Raw genomic sequence first — 22,856 nt, forward strand, 5'->3', positions numbered from 1 at the left:
TAAGTTAGCGGTAATGTATATTACATAGATACGCTCCCGTTAATAACTAGCTAGTTAATAACGAGTTAATCACCTTTTAGTTAGCTAGTTTGGCTAGCTAGTAGCTTGCTGTGCACCCAGGCATGAGACACGTGTTTATATTGTAGTAATATTAAACCTGTTAAGCCCGATCGGCCCGCCAGCAGGCCGAAAAAAATACCGGCTTGATCCATCACTAGAAAACATAATAAAACAGGGCAATGGTGTTTATTTTCAACTGTTGCTCAAAGTTTAGACCCTAATGTTCAAATGTTCGTCACAAAACACGATCGAAAGTGCAGGCTACAGTGGAGTCCAGTGGGCAAACGCAAAGACTGTTCCTGTTTACGTTATTTGAATGTGCAATAGTTGTTTTCAAGAGTACATTGTTTACACTAATTGTGATATTTTTGTTTTCTAATTGCACATTGACATTGATCACTTTTTATTTGGTTATTCTATTATTGGAGTGGACATTTTATAGCCCCAGGCCTGAGACTGAAGCCTTTGGTTCCTCCAGGTGTTTGTGTGTCCTTGTTGACAGTCTCCTCAATGGTCTGGTCGACAGGAATTCGCCCAAAAGGATTTCTGCTGCCAATTTGGACAGAGAAGCCTCCCTGCAGGAAGTGGGCATGTACTTCAGGGTGATCAGCAGGCAGTTGTGACATGGTTGCATAGTAGTAGGAAAGGTAGCGGGCGTAATTGAGCTTGTCGTAAGCAAAACACCAAGGGATCATCTCTCTGATGCATGCAAGGTGCAACATCCAGTTGCCTTCTCTAGAAGCACGAATCAGGCCCAACAGGATCTCTGTCATATCAAGGTAGGACATCCAGAAAGCTGAAAGACCATGTTGGCTTTGGAGAGAGTCCAGGTAGACCTGGAACAGCTCCATGGTGAGGGTGAATGAGGCATTCTCAAGAAGCTCTGTGAGTGACACCTGACAGACATCACCATGGAAGCTGCCAATGCCCCTCAGGGCTTCTTCCAGGTTGCGAACCTGTGTGGGATGTTTGTCCTTTATCCACAGAAGGAAGCCTTTCCAGGCAAGCCTCATTAATGCTTCGTAGACCAGCTTGTGCAGCCTGACAGCTCTGTTGTACTTTCTTCCTTCCATCACACCAGCTACCGACCCTTCAGCAATAACACCAGACTCCACACAGATGTCTCTCAACCCTGCATCTTGGAATCGTTTCCCCAGAATGGAAAGTAGGTTGCAAATGGTGTGGAACACCCCCATCCTGATGACAATGTTTTTGAACTTGTCATGCTTCCACACTATTTCTGCTGCCTTGGCGTAGAGTGCTTGGTCAAACACGCAGACAATTGTCTTTAACTGCAGGGACTCCATGATGCATACTGTCTGGTTTAGCATCTCGTACACAGTAGACAGTTCTGTAGCAGGGGCATTGATTGTTGGCATGTAGCTCACAGTATCCTGGACCACTGTGACATCGTTGCGGGTCTGGATGTTGAATCCAGTCCAGCTGCTCACGGTCTGAGCTTCTGGGGCAAACATTCGAGCAAGCAGCCAGACAACGTTCTTTGCCTTTGCATCATGTACCTGTGTGGTAGTGTTGGCATCTACACTTGGGGCGTTTGTTGGCCCCACTCTCTGTCCAGAATTGTAGGTGGGTAGCATCAGTGCTTTGGGGCTGATGCTCCGCTTCTTTGACTTAGTGACTGTAGGCATGATCCTTTGAGGTACAGGTCCAATTACTTTTGCCTGGACAGCTATGCCATTGACTCGGTGAGAGGTTCCTGCTCCACTAACCGTCTCCTCTAGTCGGTCTATGTTGTCATAAGCCAGGGTGGTGAAGACATTTTGGTATATGTCTGTTGGTAGTGGTATGCCGCCCCTTGACAGTTCCATCTTCTGCAGACACAGTGCTGTGTCAATCTCTTCAGCCTGTGAATAGGACACACCGTGTCCGAGCCGATTCAAGGTGTGTACCAGTTCTGTGTTTCCTGTCAAGGACTTCACAGCAAACGGCAGAAGTAGGTGTTTTGGTGGCTTGATTCTGCCACTGGTGACTGCAAAGACCAAGTCACTGCCAAAGGAGGTGGTAAGTCGCTTGACTCTTTCAGATGGACTTGTGCACTCGCCGTTTCCAGTCAGTAGTGTTTGCAGGAACTGAGTGATAGATTTGGGAAGGATGAATTCATTTTGTTCTACATCAGGTGGCCACACTTGGGTGTATTGTTTTTTTATCTCATTTCTTATCAGCAAAGCTGCTTCTGTTATATCACCTCTGACAGATCTGGTATGCTGTAGTTCCATATTCAAGGAGTACACAGTTTTGGCCAGCTCAGTCTTTGGTTGTCTGGGTACAGAAGAAGCCTCCCACTGTCATCAGAAAATATATGGATGGTTCCACCGAACTCTGTTTCCATCCTACGGCGGAGGTGTTTCTTGGTTGAGTCCTTGATCTGGCTGATACCAAGAGACGTCATGGATGATTGTAGTCTTGATGAGAGGTATGTCATGGGTAGTACTTCTGGGTTGGGAAAGAGTTAATTCCTAATGTATGAGAACAGTTCCTCGTAGGCATGTTTTTCTGCTACCTCATATGGAGCATCTGCATCTCCACTTTGTTCCCTTGACTTAGAGTTGGCAGCAGGCTCTCCGCGTGTATATGCTCGGTAGCAGGACCTATGATAATGGCCCTCAGCAGCAACAAGCTCTCTACTAGTGACAGCAAGCATCCTTTGGTCCAGTTTGGTGACTGCTGCTTCTCGGATCCTGTCATCTGCGCGCAACTCTGAACACTGTACGAGAGGTTCCCTCGTATTTTTGCCCTTCAGATACTTTGTTGATTTCTCACAGAAGATACACACTTCATCATACACCATGGATTTGCTTGGCACATCTCTAGACAGTCTTCTTGAACTTACTTCTTCGGTTCCAGAGTCAGAGGCAGTTTTTTTTTTTTTGTGATAGAATCCAGGGATTTTTTCAATGTGAAAATACTACGGCAGCGGTAATGATACTGCACTGGTGGAATATCTCCCTCACACAAGTATTTGGCTAAGTCCAAAATTGGGAGATGTTGTCTCATTTCTGCCGCCCTCAACAAAGTTCTCCATGAGTCCAGGTTTTGGGGTGACACCAGGTTTGAGTTGGAATCATCATCAGAGCAGTGGATGATGCAGTCCATGCGGGCCCGCTTTCTTGGCAGGTTGCTGCTGCATTCGCCTGAAGTTGGATCCATCATTACACTACTGCTGACGATGTGGGTCTCTGACATAGAGGAATAAATATAGTTTGACATAAAATTATCAACCTTATTCTAAACTAAAATATTGTCAGGGTGCAGTAACTGGGGCCCTGCCTGCTGGCTCAGTGCTGCCAATCAAGGGTGCAGATCTCATTACAACTTAGGGGGGCTACAAACAAGGAATCTTCTGTAAATGTAATGTAAATTAAGTTACATTAATATTACTACAATATAAACACGTGTCTCATGCCTGGGTGCACAGCAAGCTACTAGCTAGCCAAACTAGCTAACTAAAAGGTGATTAACTCGTTATTAACTAGCTAGTTATTAACGGGAGCGTATCTATGTAATATACATTACCGCTAACTTACCTAAGGTAACTTACCTCTAAATATAGATCTGGCTGGAGATAAATTAAATAAATAATAAATAAATTAATTAATTAATTCATTTGAGGGGGTAAACACACACTTTATTTGTTTTAAGTACTTTGAACAAATTACTTACCAACAAGGCATCTGCCTATGGTCCTAGCGGTCACCAGCCACTAGACTCACTCACTGAACTGAACTGAAACCTGGACATATACAAAACCTTCAAGAAGGGTTTATGTATTGTATGTGTAAATTAACACATATTTTAAGTAGATAATGCATCATTTGCATATTTAAACATAAAAATTCAGAAAACTTTTAATACAAAAAATAATAGTCTTTATGTAAGTAACCAACTGAGGAAGTGTCATGGTGATATCTATTAGGTAAAATGTTTTACCCTTTTTAACTTTTCTGGTGGAGCCAAAAAAGTCCCCTGCCATATTTTGCTCCCCTTCGGGTTATTTGCTCATAGCTCGGGCTGTGGTTGGGCTGTGGTTGATAGAGACATGTTCTTTATGCGCCTGGGTCTCCTGAACACGTAGAGACCAACCCCGAGTCGATCAGAGCTTCCTACGCTGAGCTATGGTAACTTTCCCGCACCTACCGCACAATACCTCCGGAAAACCGCAAAAATTAGGCATTCACCGGTAGGGGGTAGGTGCGGGAAAAGTGACCATAGCTCGGCCTAGGGAGGTCTGATCGACTCAGGGTTGGTTTCTCCGTGTTCAGGAGACTCAGGCGCATAATAAAAACTGCAGGCTCATGTCTCTAGCACCCCCACAGCCCGACCTACAAGCGAATCATGCGAAGGGGGGCAAAATATGGCAGGGGACTTTTTTTGGCAAAACTCCGGTTTTGAACGAAAGCAGTCCATACCTTTAGGAGGTGATAACCACTAATAAGCTGCCAAACCAAAAGGTCTATCATATCAAAACATAATCTAGGGATGTATAGGACTAAAAAAATCACATCTAGAATTTGCCCACCCAGATGGTACCGAAAAATGGTTTGGCCCAAGGACTATTGGGCCTGGCAGGTGAACTCTTGTACTACACAGACAGCTCCCCAGCTGTTGTAAGTCTTCCATGCCCGCCTCTCTGTGCACCTCCGGTTCAGGTGGGGCCCCAAACACCGACGGGGAGCCGCCTGAAGTGCTGCAACCATGTGCCCTTCTGGCTCCTCAAAGTTGAGGAACCATGTGAGGGACGCATGGTTGATCCACGGTAGGAAACGCCTTCTGTACAGGTAGTTACAGAATTGATGCTTTGAACCACGACCAGGAGTTCCTTGGTGTATGATGCAGTAATTGTGCTCGGGGTGGCTCAGCGCATGGGTTGAAGTAGGCTACCACACGCTCCCTGTTCTCTCCCTCCTGGGACAGCACCACACCTATTCCAACATTGCTGGCATCAGTGTCTACGATTAATAATCATACAGGATCAGGGTATGCCAACACAGGGGCCTCGGCAAGTGCAGTGGAGATTTGGGTGAAGGCAGCGGCGCAGTCCAGGTCCCACTGGTAGCACTGTCGCGTGGCCGTCACTTGGTGCAGCAGGCTAGCATTAGTGGCAAAGTCCTTCACAAACTGCCAGTAGCAGGAAGCTATGCAGCTCAGCCACACACCATGCAGCAGCTCCCAGAGACAGCAGCCAGCACCTTCTCCATGAGGCACTCAAAGGTGGCAGGGGCATTGCGGAGTCCAAATGGCATGACTCGGAACTACCACAGACCAGACTTAGATGTGGTTGAGTGCATCGTCAATGTAGGGAAGTGGATAGGAGCCCTTCCTTGTGACAGAATTCAGGCACCAATAGTCAACGCAGAACCAAGATGTCCAATCTTTTTTTCGGATTTCCAGGGCTGCACACAGGCTACTTGATGACACCTGCGTCAGCCATCTCCTTGATCTTATGCTCAGCCACCTGACATTTTGTTAGCGCCAGCCGGTGGAGAGGTAGATGTATGTACAGAGTCGAGCAGTCTACCGTCTGTCTGCAGTTCTCTCCTTGTGCCACTGTACCGGTACAATAGGTAAGATTTTTGTGTTAAAACATTGTTACAAGACCATTGCCAATCCCCCTCCTATCATTGAAAAAGGACATGACTCACCCTCTGCCTGTGTTTATACTCCTTAAATTCCGGTTTCAAAGTGTACATTTGTCGGGCCGTCACTCTGTATCAAAACATTGTAAGCGAAGACTACATATTTAGTTATAAAACAAAGCCAGTTTGTTATCGGTAGCAACAAGCAAATTAGCAATAGTTAGCTTGACGAATTTACAAATATCCACTTACCATAAAATATAGGCAATACGAACATAGCACAGCAGAAGCTGAAGCGTTGATTGCAGAAGCGTTGTGCTTCCAGGTGGATATTTGTAAATTCGGGAACTAAGTAATCGCTAATTTGTTGTTACTGATATCGAACTGGTATTGTTTTCTAACTAGATATTCAATAGTATACAGAGTTTCAGTGATCGCTTTTTTGGAGTGCAATTTGGGCAGCTACGCGATCCTTTTATCTCATTGCATTACAGGCATTTAGCAGACGCACACAGAGACAAGTGTTCATTCATGTTAAACTAAACCTTTTTTTCTCTCTCAAACTGTAAGTTACAGTTGCGTCGTTTGTGGTAGACTATCATATCTTAGTTATATAGCCAGCTAGTTACGTAGCCAAAAAGCTTGCTTGCTCACAATATAGTTGGTTTGCTAAAGTGAAAACTTCAAAAAGACAAAAAAATATTTAGTGTTGTGTAGTACACAAAAGTCAAGATTTCATAAAGTCAGCTGTTCGGCGAACATTTTCTTACTAGACCACGACGAAAAGACGGCAGGCTCTGTGGCGTTTGTCACTGTCAGCTTTCCAAAACAGTGCATGACAACACTGAACTGTATAATAACGCTTTATATTATTCGTGGTAATCATAAACAGTGTTGTGTTTTGAGGTTGTTTGTTGTTGCAATTCTTCTCTTGACCGTTAGGAGTCCGAAATTACCTATTGTTACAGGTCACCAATAGCCTATGTATTTACGTTCTCTCTAACAGCACCACTGTTCTTCAATCTTCAATTCAAAAAGGAAAAATTTGGAATTTCCAAAAAACAAAATTGGACCGTTGGATGTGGTTTTCTAGTTTTTCGTTTTTTTGATTTTTGATTTTTTCGGATTTGGTTTTGAAACAAATAACAGATTTAGCCTTTTATCGTTTTTTAATTACAAATGAATTACCGATTATCCGATGATAACTAGATCTAAACCGTTCACACTTCGCATTGGGGCGCGCAGGGACAGATAAAAAAACAGATCAAAAAAAGCATTTATCAAAAGTCCTGGCCCTTTTTTTTTTTTTTTTTTTTTATCACAGGAAGTCGAATTGGAAGTCTGTGACGACATTTCCTTTCTCCCGAATCCGAAAGTTTTTTAAAGCAATCGTGACAAAAGTTGAGGAATAACCTCCGAAAAGGGAATCAGGATAAACACTCCGCAAAAAAAAAAAACGCCAGAATGACTTCGCCTTCCAGAAGGCTTCAAACCAAGCCTGTAATAACATGTCTCAAGACGTTCCTTATTTCGTATAGTCTGATATTTTGGGTAAGTCTTGCAAAATCGTAATAACATATTGGCTAGCAACTCTAACTCACTAGCAGCAAATCTGGCTACGTGGAAACAATGGACACGCGGAAAAAAATATAGGCAGCAAAGTTGCCTGGTAGCTAGCATTATACTACACAGTCGAATAGCTTTCATATTAAGCATGCGTTTATTAAATTGATATAGCGAATAGGTTACATTAACTTGATGAAATTTCCTATAACTTAGTGTTTTGTCCAAGTGACTGTGATAACTGCCTAGACTACCTACTTCTAACTAGATAAATTATCATATTCACAGCCCTGCTGACCAAAATACAAAGAAATAAGATCAGCCTGCACGTTATGTCGTAAACGGTCTAGTGTGTGAACGTTGCTATTTCTGTGGATAGACTAATTTGATATGATATAACTTATTTATTATTACTTTTATCTCTTCGTTGGCAAAAATATCAGAAAGATCCAACAGAATAGCGTTAACCTGCGTGTTCTGATAGTTAATTTATCGTCTGCCATTTAGGTAACGCTACAATATGAAATCGAATTGCAAAGTCAATTTAAAATGTACAGATACTGCTCGTTTACACGTATATTTGACTGTGTTCCGGACAGAACACGGGAAAGCGGCCGCTTCCCCCAGAAGTTAACGTCCGTTCAGTGGTAGTTTTTCTCCCGAGGAATGTGGTTTATGGTTATGGTTGCGTATTGGCTGTCCCAGACACTAAAAGACTTGAATTCATGTCACTTGGACAAATAATTATGAAGACAACGGCAAATAACTACACAGTTTCCCTGTGTTCGGAAGACAAGACCCCGTTCGATGTTCCGAACACCTATTCACGCAGTTCCGAACAGCACCTGAAGTACAAATACTATAGTTTTGCACTCTGTTGTGCAGACACGATATTAAATATTTATCTGCTTAGTATTAACTTAATTTAAAAAAGTGATACCGTCTATATAAAACGGTATGTGTACGTGCGTGGACAATTTTATAAGGAACACTTTCGATTGAGGGGAGCATCATTACCATGTCACTGCTGAAATAGATCGCGTATATAGCTCGTACCCAGATCAAAACTGAAGGATCACTATCAGTCTGAACTCGATCTGAGAGTAATTCATTATGTATTCGATATTAAAGTTCTGTTCGGAACATCGTGAGCTAACTTGGTGTTCGGAAAACGGTCTACGTTGACTTCTTTTCTCGAAAAGCTCCCCAACATCCAACTTAACTAGTCAGTAGTAATGTTACAATATAGCTTGTTACAGTTGTGATTAGCAAACTAACTTGGATATCTTTTGTAGCCATGGTCTCACTAAAAGAGTCTCTGTTAAATGTACTTTCCTTTCTTACAAAATTTATAATGCTCTCCAGCTAGCTGTAAATTATATTTGTTTATTGTAATGCCCACATGCATCTTGACTATTATTGTAATAATAACTGTAACTGTATTGTATGTCCAGCAAGTTGCAAACACTGTCCTCTTGTCCTGACTTGCAAGCTAACATTTTCATCTGGTCATATTCTCCATCTGTGTACCTAATAGCAATGCATAATTATGAGAACAGCCCATTCATGGCTTGTTATGCTATTTTACATAGACAAATTGCATGGCACTGTGTAATAATGAAAATCAGGATATCCTGCATCCTACACTTGTTGAAATCTCCTAGTAGTCAACCTCAAACCTCACCTTGATGTTGCACAAATGATTGTGTGTTGCCGCATGGTTAGCTAAACTGTTGGCTTTTTGCCCAGACTGTATTTAGCCATCTGTTAAAGTTCTGGAAGCTGACACATTTTGGCAAATTACAGAGAGCATCCTGTAGGACTAAGACCTGTGAGTACAGTGATGTTTCTTCCCAGTTCACAGGGGTCATTCTGCTGGCGGTAGGTGTGTGGGGGAAGGTAAATCTGGAGGCCTACTTTTCCCTAGCCACAGAGAAGAGCACCAATGCACCCTACGTACTCATTGGAACTGGCGCCACCATTGTCATCTTTGGCCTGTTCGGCTGCTTTGCCACTTGCCGAGGAAGCCCCTGGATGCTGAAAATGGTTAGTTGCCATAGACGTGTTCTGTGCTGCTTTCCCATTGCCATAAACATGCATTTCCTTCACTTTGCTGTGCAGTTATGAGTTGTTTTGTTTCATGAACTGGGTAAAGCGATTTTCATGAATGAACAAGCCTTTTTGTTACTTGGAGCCAAATTCAAACTAATTTGTAAATTAAGCCAATTATTAAAGGTAGTTGAATGTGACATTTGCCAGTTGTCTTTAGACACCAACAAAACAAATGCGCATAATTGTTTTATTATTCTGTCATTTGAATGTATTTGCAGCTTACGTTTCCCATTTCACCCAAACTGTCTGGGCGTGGTAATGAGAACTGTCAATTAGCTATGATTGACCAACTGTGCTCCCACTTTCCGCACATTGTTTGTTACCATAGCTACCTCCATGGTACGCGCTCATCTTGGGTGACTGAATTTTCATGACTTAGTATATCAACTATCGATAGCTAAGGTAAGGATGCTGATTTGATCATTTTTGATTGCTAGCTAGCCAAGTTAAGATATAAGCACAATTATAACGTCCTTATGAAAACAAACTAGGTGGCTAACGTTTCGATAACATCACCATATGAAGGCGAACTAGCTAGCTGAAAGAATATAACCACAAATAGTTTAATGGTCCTTAAAAGGCACTCTAATTTAAGTGAACCTAACGTTAGTCAGGCATTTGCATTGTCTTGCCTGGAGGCCAGCGGCACAAACTATGGGTCAGAAGTTATATCGGAGGGATAAGGAGAGTGGTTATCGTCATGTGAAGCACTACGAGCAGAACATTCTCAACCGGTTGAAAATAGGTAATTTAATAGATGCGTTTAAAACGCTTACTTCTCCAAAACAAAAGAATGGCCATATTTCATACTTTCATCATGTTTTTCCCAATGCCCTCTTATGCAAATCGCATATAAAAACTTAGAAAGTGTGACCAACCAAATGTTACTCCTTTTAATATTGTGTGAATGTTCTCTCTTCAGTATGCAGTTTTCCTGATGCTGGTGTTTCTAGCTGAGCTCGTCGCTGGCATCTCCGGCTTCCTCTTCAGGCACGAGGTAGGGCATTGCAAATCACTGTAAAGCACTCCTTGTGAGCATTGAGTTTTGAGTTCTCTACTTCTAGCACATATAATAGGAAACTCATGGTTATGTTTTTGTCTTTCAGATTAAGGCCATATTAGCTGACACCTATGAAGATGCTATTAAAACCTACAATGGTACCAGCTCCAGGAGCAACGCGGTGGACACTATCCAGAGAAATGTAGATTTTTTTAATTTTATTTTTTAATGTAGGATGTGCACCACAGCTTTATGGATCAGCTTTGTACAGGAACAGACCATGTACTGTTACCTTCAGCAGGTTTAGAAAAATTGTACATGTTTGTTTATTTATTTGCTTTGCACAAGCATATTTTTCATCAATTTCAATAAACAGACCCAGCCCCTCAAAAACGGAATGATCCAGTGACCATAGAAAATGTTTCGTTTTTTTTTTTATGTGCTGGTAAGGCGTATTAATGTTGTGTTTTCCTTCGTCCAGCTGATGTGCTGTGGAATGAAGAACTACACTGACTGGGCAAACACAGATTACTTCAAAGACAACGGCATCCCCGCCAGCTGCTGCAAGGAGAGCGCAAACTGCACTGTGGAAATCTTGAAAGATCTGAACCAGGCTGCTATGGAGGTTTACAATCTGGTGAGGGTGCAGTTTATGTGACAGTTTATGTGACATCTCACTCACCACAACCTCCAAAATGTACATTGCGGTGTGTCCATTCATGGGCATTGCTTTGGCGAAAGGATGTAGGGTTGTTTTGTCTTGTGAAACAGGTGTGCATATTTGGTGAAGCTCGTTTATTTTAATTGTACATTCTTTTACAGCTCTTCCCAATGTTCTAGATGCTCTGAGAACTGATGTGTACGATGTATAAGCATACAGCTACACAGATTGTATTTGACTTTAAATGTACTTATTCAATTTAACATCAAAACATTCTTATTTTTTTTGCATCCTCAGTTGGTAGAACGACCTTGGGTACAGTTAATTAAATTCATGTTTTTTCCTCATAGAGGACTGATGTATTTCCTTGGGTTAATTAAGGTTGATCAGCACAAATTGAGGTTTGTAATGCATGTAATAAAATTACATGCATTATTGCAGGCTGATATTTCATTGCAAAGAAGGTTTGAAATGTTTTGAAAAGTTGGTTACAATGTATAAATTGTTGATACACAAATACACTCCCTCACTGTGATTCCAGACTAATTTTTTTTGCAAAATAAGAAAAATGTAGCGTTTCACAGGTGTATCCCTTAGCAGCTCCTCTGATTCTCCTTTTATAATGACCTTTTAATTATCACATTTTAAAGCTCAGGACATTCCAGAAAACAACGACACTCTGCATAGTGTTTATACTTGACTGTTTACTTGACAATAGCAGTGTAATTATTGTCTGGTAGAAATTCAGATAAATCGTAAGTGTAATGTGCATGTGAAAAGTCAGTTTGGTTAAATCACTGTTTTGTCTTCCTCCAGGGTTGCTTCACATTCATGACTTCTCGGATGGAGTCCAACCTCGGAATCATTGCTGGGATTTCCTTTGGCATAGCTTTCTTCCAGGTACAGTACACCTGAGCAAGGCAGTAATTGACCAGAAACAATAAATCTGTTCATAAGTAAGGAATTTACTCATACAGCTACCGGTCTAAAAAAGCTGGGGAGAATAAATGGGTGAATAATGGAGAATAAATGGGTGATTGGCAAACTGGTAATTGGCAAACTCGGGAAAGTAGGGAATCTGTAATGCACACATTTTTCATCATGTCAAAATTCTGAATTGAATCTTCTGCCCCAGGTCATTGGTGTCTTCCTGGCTTGCTGCTTATCCCGGTATATCACCAACAACCAGTATGAGATGGTATAGCAGCACCTCGACTCAGGTATTGCTTCATATTTGCTTGGTGGTAGGTTGAGACATGATTTGGTGAGAGTTTGTTCATAAAAGTGTCTGGTCCTTATTAATCTGGAGTGATTGCTTTGGTTGAAATTAGGTCTGGGTGACATGGCCTAAAATTTATCCATCCATCCATCCATCCATCATCACCCGCTTATCCGGAGTCGGGTTGCAGGGGCAGTAGGCAAAGCCGGGTATTCCAGGCGTCCCTCTCCCCAGCAACGCATTCTAGCTCCTCCTGGGGGATCCCAAGGCGTTCCCTGGCCAGGAGTGATATATAATCTCTCCAGCGGGCTCTGGGTCTCCCTCGGGGTCTCCGCCCAGTTGGACGAGCCCGGAAAACCTCCAAAGGGAGGCGCCCGGGAGGCATCCTGATCAGATGCCCGAACCACCTCAATTGGCTCCTTTCGACGGGAAGGAGCAACGGCTCTACTCCGAGCTCCCTCCGGATGTCCGAGCTCCTCACCCTATCTCTAAGGCTGAGCCCGGCCACCCTACGGAGGAAGCTCATTTCGGCCGCTTGTATACGCGATCTCGTTCTTTCGGTTCTTTCGTGACCATAGGTGAGGGTTGGGACGTAGATCGACCGGTAAATCGAGAGCTTCGCCTTCCGGCTCAGCTCCCTCTTCACCACAACGGTCCGGTGCAACGCCCGCATTACTGCTGACGCTGCACCGATCCGCCTGTCGATCTCACGCTCCCTTCTACCCTCACTCGTGAACAAGACCCCGAGATACTTGAACTCCTTCACTTGGGGCAAAGACTCGTTCCCAACCCGGAGGGAGCAATCCACCGTTTTCCGGCAGAGAACCATGGCCTCAGACTTGGAGGTGCTGACTCTCATCCCGGCCGCTTCACACTCGGCTGCAAACCGCTCCAGTGCGTGCTGAAGGTCACGGTCCGATGAAGCCAGCAGAACCACATCATCCGCAAAAAGCAGAGATGCGATTCTGAGGTCACCAAACCGGACACTCTCCTCACCTCGGCTGCGCCTTGAGATCCTGTCCATGAATACCACAAACAGGACCGGTGACAAGGGGCAACCTTGGCGGAGTCCAACACCCACAGGAAACGTGCAAATTTAAAATAAAATTACAATTTATATCACAATATATAAAAAATTTTGGACGGTAACGATATATGACAATATGCTTTTTTTCCTCTCCTAAATTCAACAGGAGAAGCTTTCAGGAGCACTGTCACTCTTTTTTCAGTTGAGCTTATTTGGATTAAATGCCTTAAATTATGTGTTTAGGCATTTTTTAAATCACCGTCAGTGTAGCCCTTTCCTAGATATGGGGCAAAACTTCTAAGAGCAAACACATGCAGTGACGTCACTGGACGTGTTTGGCTTGAATCCCCAGCCTGCGTTTCCCAGATGGTAACGGGCGCTCAGTACAGCAGGGGAAACGCAGGCTGGAGATGCAAGCCAAATGTGTTTGCCCTCATACGTTTTGTCCCATATTGAGGAAATGGTTACACTGACAGTCATTTTAAAAAGGGCTACACACATAATTTAAGCATATAATTCAAATAATCTAAACTGAAAAAAGTGTGGTCTATTCTATCTGTTAAAAATGTGCACCATTGCTAAGGTGTATTATTTACTGTGAAGTAAATGGTGAGATATTGATTCCTGTCTCTAAGAAAGCATGTGCAGTTAAATAAGAAAAAGAACAAGCTGCACAGTTTTTAATTCTTAATTTAAGAATTATGTGTTTTTTAGACAATGTCAGTAAAATATTTTGGTTAGATTAACTACATTTATTGAACAACTTTGTTTGGATCTTTAATGTGGGAAAAACACCTTTATTGTATGTACAAGAAATAAATAAGTTAAATAAGTGACACACGTCAACTAAAGTTTCACCTCATAGTCATACATACAAACATTGGAAACTACAAGTGTCAAAACACCAATTTACAGTGCTGGTTTCAAGAAAAATGTTGTCCTTTATTAAAGATGCGTTTAATCATTCTGAGTGGGTTCGACAATCACAGATGTCAAATCTGACAACTTCTTTTCCTGGGCATTTGTAATTTCACAGCCAGACACTTGCACTTTAACAGGATAAAACTATTGTCAGAAATAAAATGGTCTGCTAATATCCAGTTAGTTTTTCTCTTATTTAGCTTGTTAGCAATAAATACAGGTGTATTTATACAGGTGTAGCTGCTTATGTTATCGTTTTAAAGTTACTTCAGGAAATAGCTTTTTTTAATCTTACAAGTAATTATCTCTCAAACTGATTGAGACCTCATTCAGTACAGATATTAATGAATGAAGCAAAAGTTAGTTGTATGTAAGAAAGTGTTGGTTCAAATACGAATACGCTAGGCAAGTTGAAAAAGTCAGACTATAATTGCGTGTAAGCACTGTTCCATCATTTTATTAAATCCAACAATTTTCCAAATTAAATTGAGTTAATAGTGCAATCATTATACAACGTGTGTTCTGTCTAATGTTGGTCAGAGCTTACCTACATTTTCCTGGACCATGTAGTTTAAGAATTGTTGGCAAAAAAAGTAAAATCATTAGACCAGTCGAATATAGTTAAATAGATCCGATGATGAAATATTGCATGGCCACAGAAGTTTGAATGCACAACCCTGTTTGTAACATCAGCAGTTTTACACATTTCATGCCAATCAAGTCTGTCAGGCAGAAGCCATAGGGAAGAGGGACAAAGGTTACACTGCCTGATGGCACTGTAAATGTAAATGTTTAATTTGGCCATTAGGCTATTATCTGACTTCCAATGTTGAAATTTAAATGGAACTATTAAGATGGCCGAAAATAAAGTTAGAATATTTGTCAGTAGGCCTACTCCAGTTTTTCTTTTTTCTTCCATGAATAAGATAATGCCCCCTAGCGGTCATAAACAGTATAGTGCATGGTTTACCGTTTCCAAAATAGAATGTTAAACACTTACAAGAACTGATGATTTGTCACATCCCTAATTCAAATAATTTGTATACATGTCAGTAAATAAATATATTCAAGCTCACAAAGTGCTCCTGGTTATAATGGTTTTAAAAATGGTTTCATTACAGTGCTTAAATATAATTGCATATACTGTTAGGACAACTAGTAGAATGCCATGAATTTGAATAAAATGCACATTATAATGTGTTCATTTACAAACCAGCTTTGTAACGCAATATCACTTTCTATTTCTGCAGACTACACATGGATGTTGCTGGCTGTTCCACGGATTAAAGGGAACTCCTTTTTCTACCTTAATTTCTTATGTACACGTATATGTTTTTAGGCATTTTATGTAGATAATTTTGCTGCTCTTTGTAAGACTGAATTTCTTTCTCTTTTTCTTTTGGGGGGGGGGGGGGTATTTAGAAGTGACAAACACAATAAGGGACTTTTTACAGTAGTTAGGATAGTAGTTTTTTTACAGAAGGCCTCCATGTAGATATTTTTAAATGTGTCGAACAAAAGCAGCTGATTGTAAGAGACGCTAATAGTTTTGAAAGTGAGCATTCGGATCAAGGGACTTTCAGTGCATTTAATTTCAGTGTTGCTGTTATTTTGTTATTTTCTACAAACTATCAATTCTCATTACACATCTTACCTTTTCTGATATGAATTAAATTGCTGTGCAGCCAGCTCCTGCTTTCTCTCTACCCTTCCAAACAACCCAGCAGTAAACTTGGATATATCCAGCTCCGTCCTCTACAGACAGCAGTATAGATCGTTATTAATCATTTGCCAATTTCCTTGACGACGAGATTCTAGGCCTTGTTGGAGGACATGCGGCCATAGCAACACGTTCTCCAGCATAGTAGATGAGTCAGTGTCACATGATTTGTGTATTAAGAACGATCCATATATGCGTTTTCAGTGTGGGTCGATTCAAAAACGATTTTTTCCCCATGATTTTAAGCTTAGAAAGAAAAATTGAATGGAAAGCTTTATTGCTTTTAGGTTTTTTTTAGGATTCAGTATTAAGTATACTCTTCAGATTTTAAAACGTAAGTAGTAGGCTAAAAAGGGAATTATGCCCATGCAATATGTGACTTTTTTTTATTCATCTATCTTTATATGAATAATGGGCCTTTGATTAATATGTGAAAATGCAGAACAGGGCATTCCTAATTCAGTATGTTCTATTTTCGTTTTTGTATATTTTGCATTTCTCTAAATGTTTCGAAGAAATTGTATGCTGAATTCTCCACAAAAAGTAATTAAACTTCACACCTTAGGAAATCTTAGAATTTGATGCTGTTTTCTGTGGAATTAGTATTTTTCATCTTGGATGTTTTGTAGACCTGGCAGGGCCCTGTTTTTTTCTGGTTGGTACTCTTGGTGTTCCTAGCTAGCTCCCAGGCTGGCTGCTTGCCTCAGCTCTCCCTGACTCACTCTGATTGGTTTTACCTGCTTCTGAGCTACCTCTGTGTCCATTCCTGTCCCTGTATTTGTAATTGGTTTACATGGTCACCCTAACTGTAACAGGAGCCTTCATATGATGTCAAAAGAGGCAGTTCATGAGCCTGTTGAAAATGTTGTTGCACCAGAAAGTAGAACTCTGTACACCAGTACAGATCAATAAAACATTTTACTTTTACATGCCTCTGAAGCCCTCTATTTTCTGAAACATAATTATTTAATCAAGACTGTGTGATGGGTCATAATAGCACAATACAACGTGTGTCCAGAATATACATAGGTATTGTTCTAGTTGTATAATTCACCACATTTGACCTCTTGTCATTTAGATTAAATCAAGTTTTGGATGGTTATTATGCATAATTACACTCACTGACCACTTTTAGTGCTCGGTAATGCTAATAGTCTGCTCCTCAAAACAGTGAATTGTGTACAACTCGATATATAACGCATGCCCCTTGTTTATAAGAGAGGTCAAGTGAGAACAGGCAGACTTGTTCAAGCTAAAAGAAAGGCCACACATGCGCAAATAACAGCTGGTTACAACAGTGGTGCAGAAGGGCATCTCTGAATGCACAGTGTGTTGAACCTTGAAGTGGATGACCACGTAGGGTTCTGCTCCTGTCAGCCAAGAACAGGAAGATGAGGCTACAGTTAGCATGTGGTCACCAAGATTGGATGATTGAAGATTGGAAAAAACATTGTTTTGACAGATTTTGATTTCTGCTGCAACATGCAGATGGTTGGGTCAGAATTTGACATAAACATATGAATCCATGGACCCATGTTGCTTTGTGTGAACAGTCCAGACTGCTGCTAGTAGTGTAATGGTGTGGGGAATGTTTTCTTTGCCTGCATTAGGCCCCTAATACTGAGCATCATTTGAATGTCACAGCATACCCAAGCACCATTACTGACCACATGCATCCCTATATGGCCACAGTCTACCCTTTTTCAAATGTATACTGCCAAAAGGATAATGCACAAAGCACACATAATTTCAAGCTGGTTCCAGGAATATGACTGTGACAGTATTTACTCCAATGGTCTGCACAGTCCCCAGATCCAGTAGAGCACTTTTGGGATGAGGTGGTATGGGAGGCTTACAAAATATGTGTGGCAAATAAATCTGCAGAACTGTGTGATGCTATTGAGTCAGTACGCACCAAAATCTGTCAGAACTGTTTCCAGCACCTTGCCTCAGCTCTCTCTCACTGCTTTACCCACTCTGATTGGTTTTACCTGCTTCTGAGCTACCTCTGTGTCCATTCCTGTCCCTGTATTTGTAATTGGTTAACATGGTCACCCTAACTGTAACAGGAGCCTTCATATGATGTCAAAAGAGGCAGCTGATGAGGCTATTGAAAATGTTGCACCAGAAAGTAGAAATTAATAAAAGATTTTACTTTTACATGCCTCTGAAGCCCTCTATTTCCTGAAACATAATTCTTTAAGCAAGATTGTATGATGGGTCATCATAGCACAAAACAACGTGTGTCCAAAATATGCATAGGTACTGTTATAGTTGTATAATAAACCACATTTGACCTCTTGTCATTTAGATTAAATCAAGTTTTGGATGGTTATTATGCATAATTACACTCACTGACCACTTTTAGTGCTCGGTAATGCTAATAGTCTGCTCCTCAAAACAGCGAATTGTGTACAACTCGATATATAAAGCATGCCCCTTGTTTATAAGAGAGGTCAAGTGAGAACAGGCAGACTTGTTCAAGCTAAAAGAAAGGCCACACATGCTCAAATAACAGCTGGTTACAACAGTAGTGCAGAAGGGCATCTCTGAATGCACAGTGTGTTGAACCTTGAAGTGGATGACCACGTAGGGTTCTGCTCCTGTCAGCCAAGAACAGGAAGATGAGGCTACAGTTAGCATGTGGTCACCAAGATTGGATGATTGAAGATTGGAAAAAACATTGTTTTGACAGATTTTGATTTCTGCTGCAACATGCAGATGGTTGGGTCAGAATTTGACATAAACATATGAATCCATGGACCCATGTTGCCTTGTGTGAACAGTCCAGACTGCTGCTAGTAGTGTAATGGTGTGGGGAATGTTTTCTTTGCCTGCATTAGGCCCCTAATACTGAGCATCATTTGAATGTAACAGCATACCCAAGCACCATTACTGACCACATGCATCCCTATATGGCCACAGTCTACCCTTTTTCAAATGTATACTGCCAAAAGGATAATGCACAAAGCACACATAATTTCAAGCTGGTTCCAGGAATATGACTGTGACAGTATTTACTCCAATGGTCTGCACAGTCCCCAGATCCAGTAGAGCACTTTTGGGATGAGGTGGTATGGGAGGCTTACAAAATATGTGTGGCAAATAAATCTGCAGAACTGTGTGATGCTATTGAGTCAGTAAGCACCAAAATCTGTCAGAACTGTTTCCAGCACCTTGCCTCAGCTCTCTCTCACTGCTTTACCCACTCTGATTGGTTTTACTTGCTTCTGAGCTACCTCTGTGTCCATTCCTGTCCCTGTATTTGTAATTGGTTAACATGGTCACCCTAACTGTAACAGGAGCCTTCATATGATGTCAAAAGAGGCAGCTGATGAGGCTATTGAAAATGTTGCACCAGAAAGTAGAAATTAATAAAAGATTTTACTTTTACATGCTTCTGAAGCCCTCTATTTCCTGAAACATAATTCTTTAAGCAAGATTGTATGATGGGTCATCATAGCACAAAACAACGTGTGTCCAAAATATGCATAGGTACTGTTATAGTTGTATAATAAACCACATTTGACCTCTTGTCATTTAGATTAAATCAAGTTTTGGATGGTTATTTTGCGTATCCGTGCCGCAAGGAATTCAGGATGTTTTGGAGGCAAAAGTGGGTCATGCCTGGTACTAGATAGGTGTACCCAATAGTAGTCCTGATGAAACAATTCTGATTCTTGTGGATGATCCAGGCTGAATGGTAGAAGGCTGCACCTGCTCATCCGCTGGATCCTCATGCCTGTTCTGATCTGCTCGAGAAGTCTTAACTCATCGCTAGATGGCGCAAGGCAATCATTTACTGTATGTTCACACCGCTTGGGAATTGTGTATGGCCGCACTGATGAATGGACATAAACTGCCATTTTTTGTGAACAATTGGTCGGCCTGTCGTAATGTATACTGGTAATTGTCACCAAAACTGGTAATTGTGGTCAATAACGTGGACGCGGACTATAACTTACCCAATAAAGTGCAACCTTTGATGCATTCGATTTTAGTTGAAGCATTGTCTGCAGCCACTAATGATGCGTGGAGCGCAGTGACAGCCACCCACAACCTTTTTTCTTTGTCTTTTTTCTGTGGTTAAACAACTTTGTCTCCGCTTTAAAATAGCCTACCTTTGTTATGTTCAGGAAATGTGACACCTTGACTCACTTAACGGTAATGTTTTGAAAACGAGGTAGCTTTTAGATCCAGTTTCCTAATAGCTACAGAAACCTGGATTAAACGTACATTATGGAACTAATTTGATTTTCGCCATATATATTTGTGAAACTAATAGCGTGAGATTAATGGCTCGTGAAGGGCATGGTCGGGTGGTGTCCACAGAGCCAAACCCCTGAATTATTCGTATATCATTCGCCAGAAGCAGACGCTACTGTTTTGTAATTGGTTATCCTTGCACTCAGTCTAATCAATGTGGGCGTTGTCAATGTCTGCGAAACGGAGACAGAGTGGGAGAGTCCTTTTTTCCGCCCGTCGTCCAGTATAAATAGCAGTGTCGCCTGCAGACTTTCGCTGGGAACGGTTGCCACGCTAGGGGTGCAGGAACTGAGACTGGGCATTAAGATCTACCGGTTTCTTTTAAGATCGCATTGAAACTGATTTTCTTTAGTCCTAGACTTATTCAGGTAAGCAACATTTGCTTTTTTGTAACAACTGAACAATCCTGCAGTCGTCCACACTGCTGCACCAAGGTATTTTTGTACAGCTATAGCTAGCTAACAGAATATCATTAACAGCTTATAGGCTAATTGGCAATACGTCTGCTTTCAGATCTGAGTAAATTCTCCAATCTTACGCCGGTTCAAATTGCCATGTTAGTCTGACCTGAAACATTTATTATTGCTGAATGCAACGTCACGGTATGAAGTGAAATGTGCGGTTGTTTCATCGTATCTTTAGCTTGACTGTTTGACTTGCTAATTACAGCGCGCAAAACGGATAAGCTGAATGACGCATGGCTTTGCAAACGATTTAAGCCGTCGAAAAAAGGTCTCATTGGGTTCAGTATTAGGTGTCATTACTTTTTATTTAATTACAAATGACTCGTTATGCCGCTTTATTCAAGCCTATTCTAGCACTGGCTATCTAAAAGGTGTAACGTTACATTTAGTAATTTCATATGATTATCGATTTAAATGAATTGCACGACTTTGACAAATGTATCTGCTGTATTCCAGTAGTAGCCTACTCTTTTTGCATTGATCAGTGATGTCGGTGAAAGCCTCAGATTTTTCTTCATGCACAGGACCAAAGTAAAATTTTTAAAGCCTAAAAAAAGTGTTCATCTGCTGCTTACGCACTAAATATGCACCATTTACTTCAAATATGCAGGTCTCCAGCTCTCAAGTCTTTAGTTGGAAACACCTGTGGTTCCATAAAGTTCCCAGCCTGCCCAAAGTCTACCTGAAGATCCACCATGATGCAGATTAACAACGATTTCTCCAACCACAAGCACTCCCTCCTCAATGTGATGAATCGCTTCATCGCTGCAGCCAATAACATGGATGAGACGATAATGGTGCCTAACCTACTGCGGGATGTCCCACTAGAGGAGCAAGACAGCCCTGTCCTGGTGGTTGACAACAACAACAGCATTGAGCCGTCTGACCCCGGCAAGCAGAAAGATATGTATGAACACTACCTTCTACTTAAATCCATTAAGAATGACATGGAGTGGGGTCTCTTGAAGCGTGAGATGAGCGGGGGACCCAGCTTTCTGGAGATGGCTGTCAAGCAGGAGGAGGAACAATCGAAGGCGGTCGGGGTGGTGCCATGCAATGAGACCTTGGACCTGGAGAGCCAGTTCCACTATCACCTGCGAGGGCTGTTTGGGGTCCTTTCCAAACTCACCCTACAAGCAGACCATCTCACCAATCGCTACAAGAGGGAGATCGGGGGTGCCAACTTCATGAGATAGGGGAGGTCTGTCCTATTTGGGATGAACACTCTTTACATTTCTGCTGTTCAGCACTGAGGAGGTGTGCAGTGCACTGAAGTGGGCAGATGCAAAATGGTCTCTCGCCTCTCTTCACAACATGCAATGGGCCATGAACTGAATAGAATAACTAACATGTTAATGCATCCCACCAATCCTGTTTGGGTTAGCCCTGCCCCACTTGTTGCCTCAAACTGTCACATCCAACAAATCAGGCCTGCAAACTTCGACTTGGAAGACCATGGAAGTAAAATATAGATCTGGCGGAATCTTCCACAATTTCCCAACTGAGATGTATGGGAGGCCTTAACATAGGTTTAAAATTTAAACTTTTTTTTTTTTTTTTTTCTCCTCCCCCAAACCCAGAACCAGAACTAAAATTGAACACTGAATGGCACATACTGTTGGCACAAAAAGATTGTGTACTAAATTCATTGGGATAGATTTCACTCAAGACAAGTATTTCAGTAAAAAAAAAAAAGCAAGGGTTGGACCCCACAGATGGACCCCACAGATGATCTGACGTGCTGCAATCCCGGCTGCATCAGAGCCCAGATTTTTCATTTTCAAATAGATTTGGGGAGTTACAATCAGTTCAGTACTGTGCTCTGTCTGTGCATATGCTGACAATTACTTTGTCCTTGGGGTTTTTCTGGGGAATGGGAGTTTATTCTCTCTGAGGCAGCTGTAAACTGTATCTTCTCACTCCTGGTTAATGCTGTCAAAGACCAAAATAAACACAACAAAAATTTTCTGTTTATTGGTGTTTTCTTTCAGGATGTATGTAAATCCGTGCTGTTCCCTGCCCAGCACGCTTGCGAGATTGGATATGTCTGCAAGAGCTGAGAACAGCTGCAGTGGGTGGGGCTAACTGTTACAGGACCTAATTTTTGTTATGCAATCTAACATACAAGGTAAACCCCTCACAGGCAGTTTTGTGACTGTCTAGGCTGGATTCTATACAGCTGCCAGTCCTGTCCAGCACTGTGTCTCAGCCATACGGTTTCTTGCCCAGCGAGCGAGTCACTTGCACCT

At 41.7% G+C, this 22,856-nt stretch overlaps 2 protein-coding genes across 2 annotated transcripts; both read left to right on the top strand.

Moving 5' to 3' along the window:
- Positions 1-7,012: 7,012 nt before the first annotated feature.
- LOC133132882 (tetraspanin-7-like) lies at positions 7,013-16,804 on the top strand. Its single transcript, XM_061248670.1, has 8 exons — positions 7,013-7,205; positions 9,075-9,263; positions 10,252-10,326; positions 10,436-10,531; positions 10,811-10,966; positions 11,807-11,890; positions 12,126-12,210; positions 15,408-16,804. Exons 1-7 carry the CDS (start codon positions 7,119-7,121, stop codon positions 12,192-12,194), a joined length of 756 nt encoding a protein of 251 aa, XP_061104654.1. The 5' UTR covers positions 7,013-7,118; the 3' UTR covers positions 12,195-12,210; positions 15,408-16,804.
- Positions 16,805-20,374: 3,570 nt separating this feature from the next.
- On the top strand, positions 20,375-22,579 carry LOC133132730 (mid1-interacting protein 1-like). The gene is made up of 2 exons (XM_061248400.1): positions 20,375-20,511; positions 21,218-22,579. The coding sequence occupies exon 2, from the start codon at positions 21,303-21,305 to the stop codon at positions 21,801-21,803; it is 501 nt and encodes a 166-aa protein (XP_061104384.1). The 5' UTR covers positions 20,375-20,511; positions 21,218-21,302; the 3' UTR covers positions 21,804-22,579.
- The last annotated feature ends 277 nt before the right edge of the window (positions 22,580-22,856 follow it).

This window comes from Conger conger, chromosome 7 (genome assembly GCF_963514075.1).
Source record: "Conger conger chromosome 7, fConCon1.1, whole genome shotgun sequence".
NCBI classification, from domain to species: domain Eukaryota; kingdom Metazoa; phylum Chordata; class Actinopteri; order Anguilliformes; family Congridae; genus Conger; species Conger conger.

Bases quoted from the DNA above. Each gene is read 5' to 3' on its own strand.
- LOC133132730 (XM_061248400.1), top strand. From the start codon at position 21,303: ATGATGCAGATTAACAACGATTTCTCCAACCACAAGCACTCCCTCCTC.
- LOC133132882 (XM_061248670.1), top strand. From the start codon at position 7,119: ATGACTTCGCCTTCCAGAAGGCTTCAAACCAAGCCTGTAATAACATGT. The intron at 10,532-10,810 runs GTAGATTTTTTT...TCCTTCGTCCAG, and splicing joins TGGACACTATCCAGAGAAAT to CTGATGTGCTGTGGAATGAA. The intron at 11,891-12,125 runs GTACAGTACACC...CTTCTGCCCCAG, and splicing joins TTGGCATAGCTTTCTTCCAG to GTCATTGGTGTCTTCCTGGC.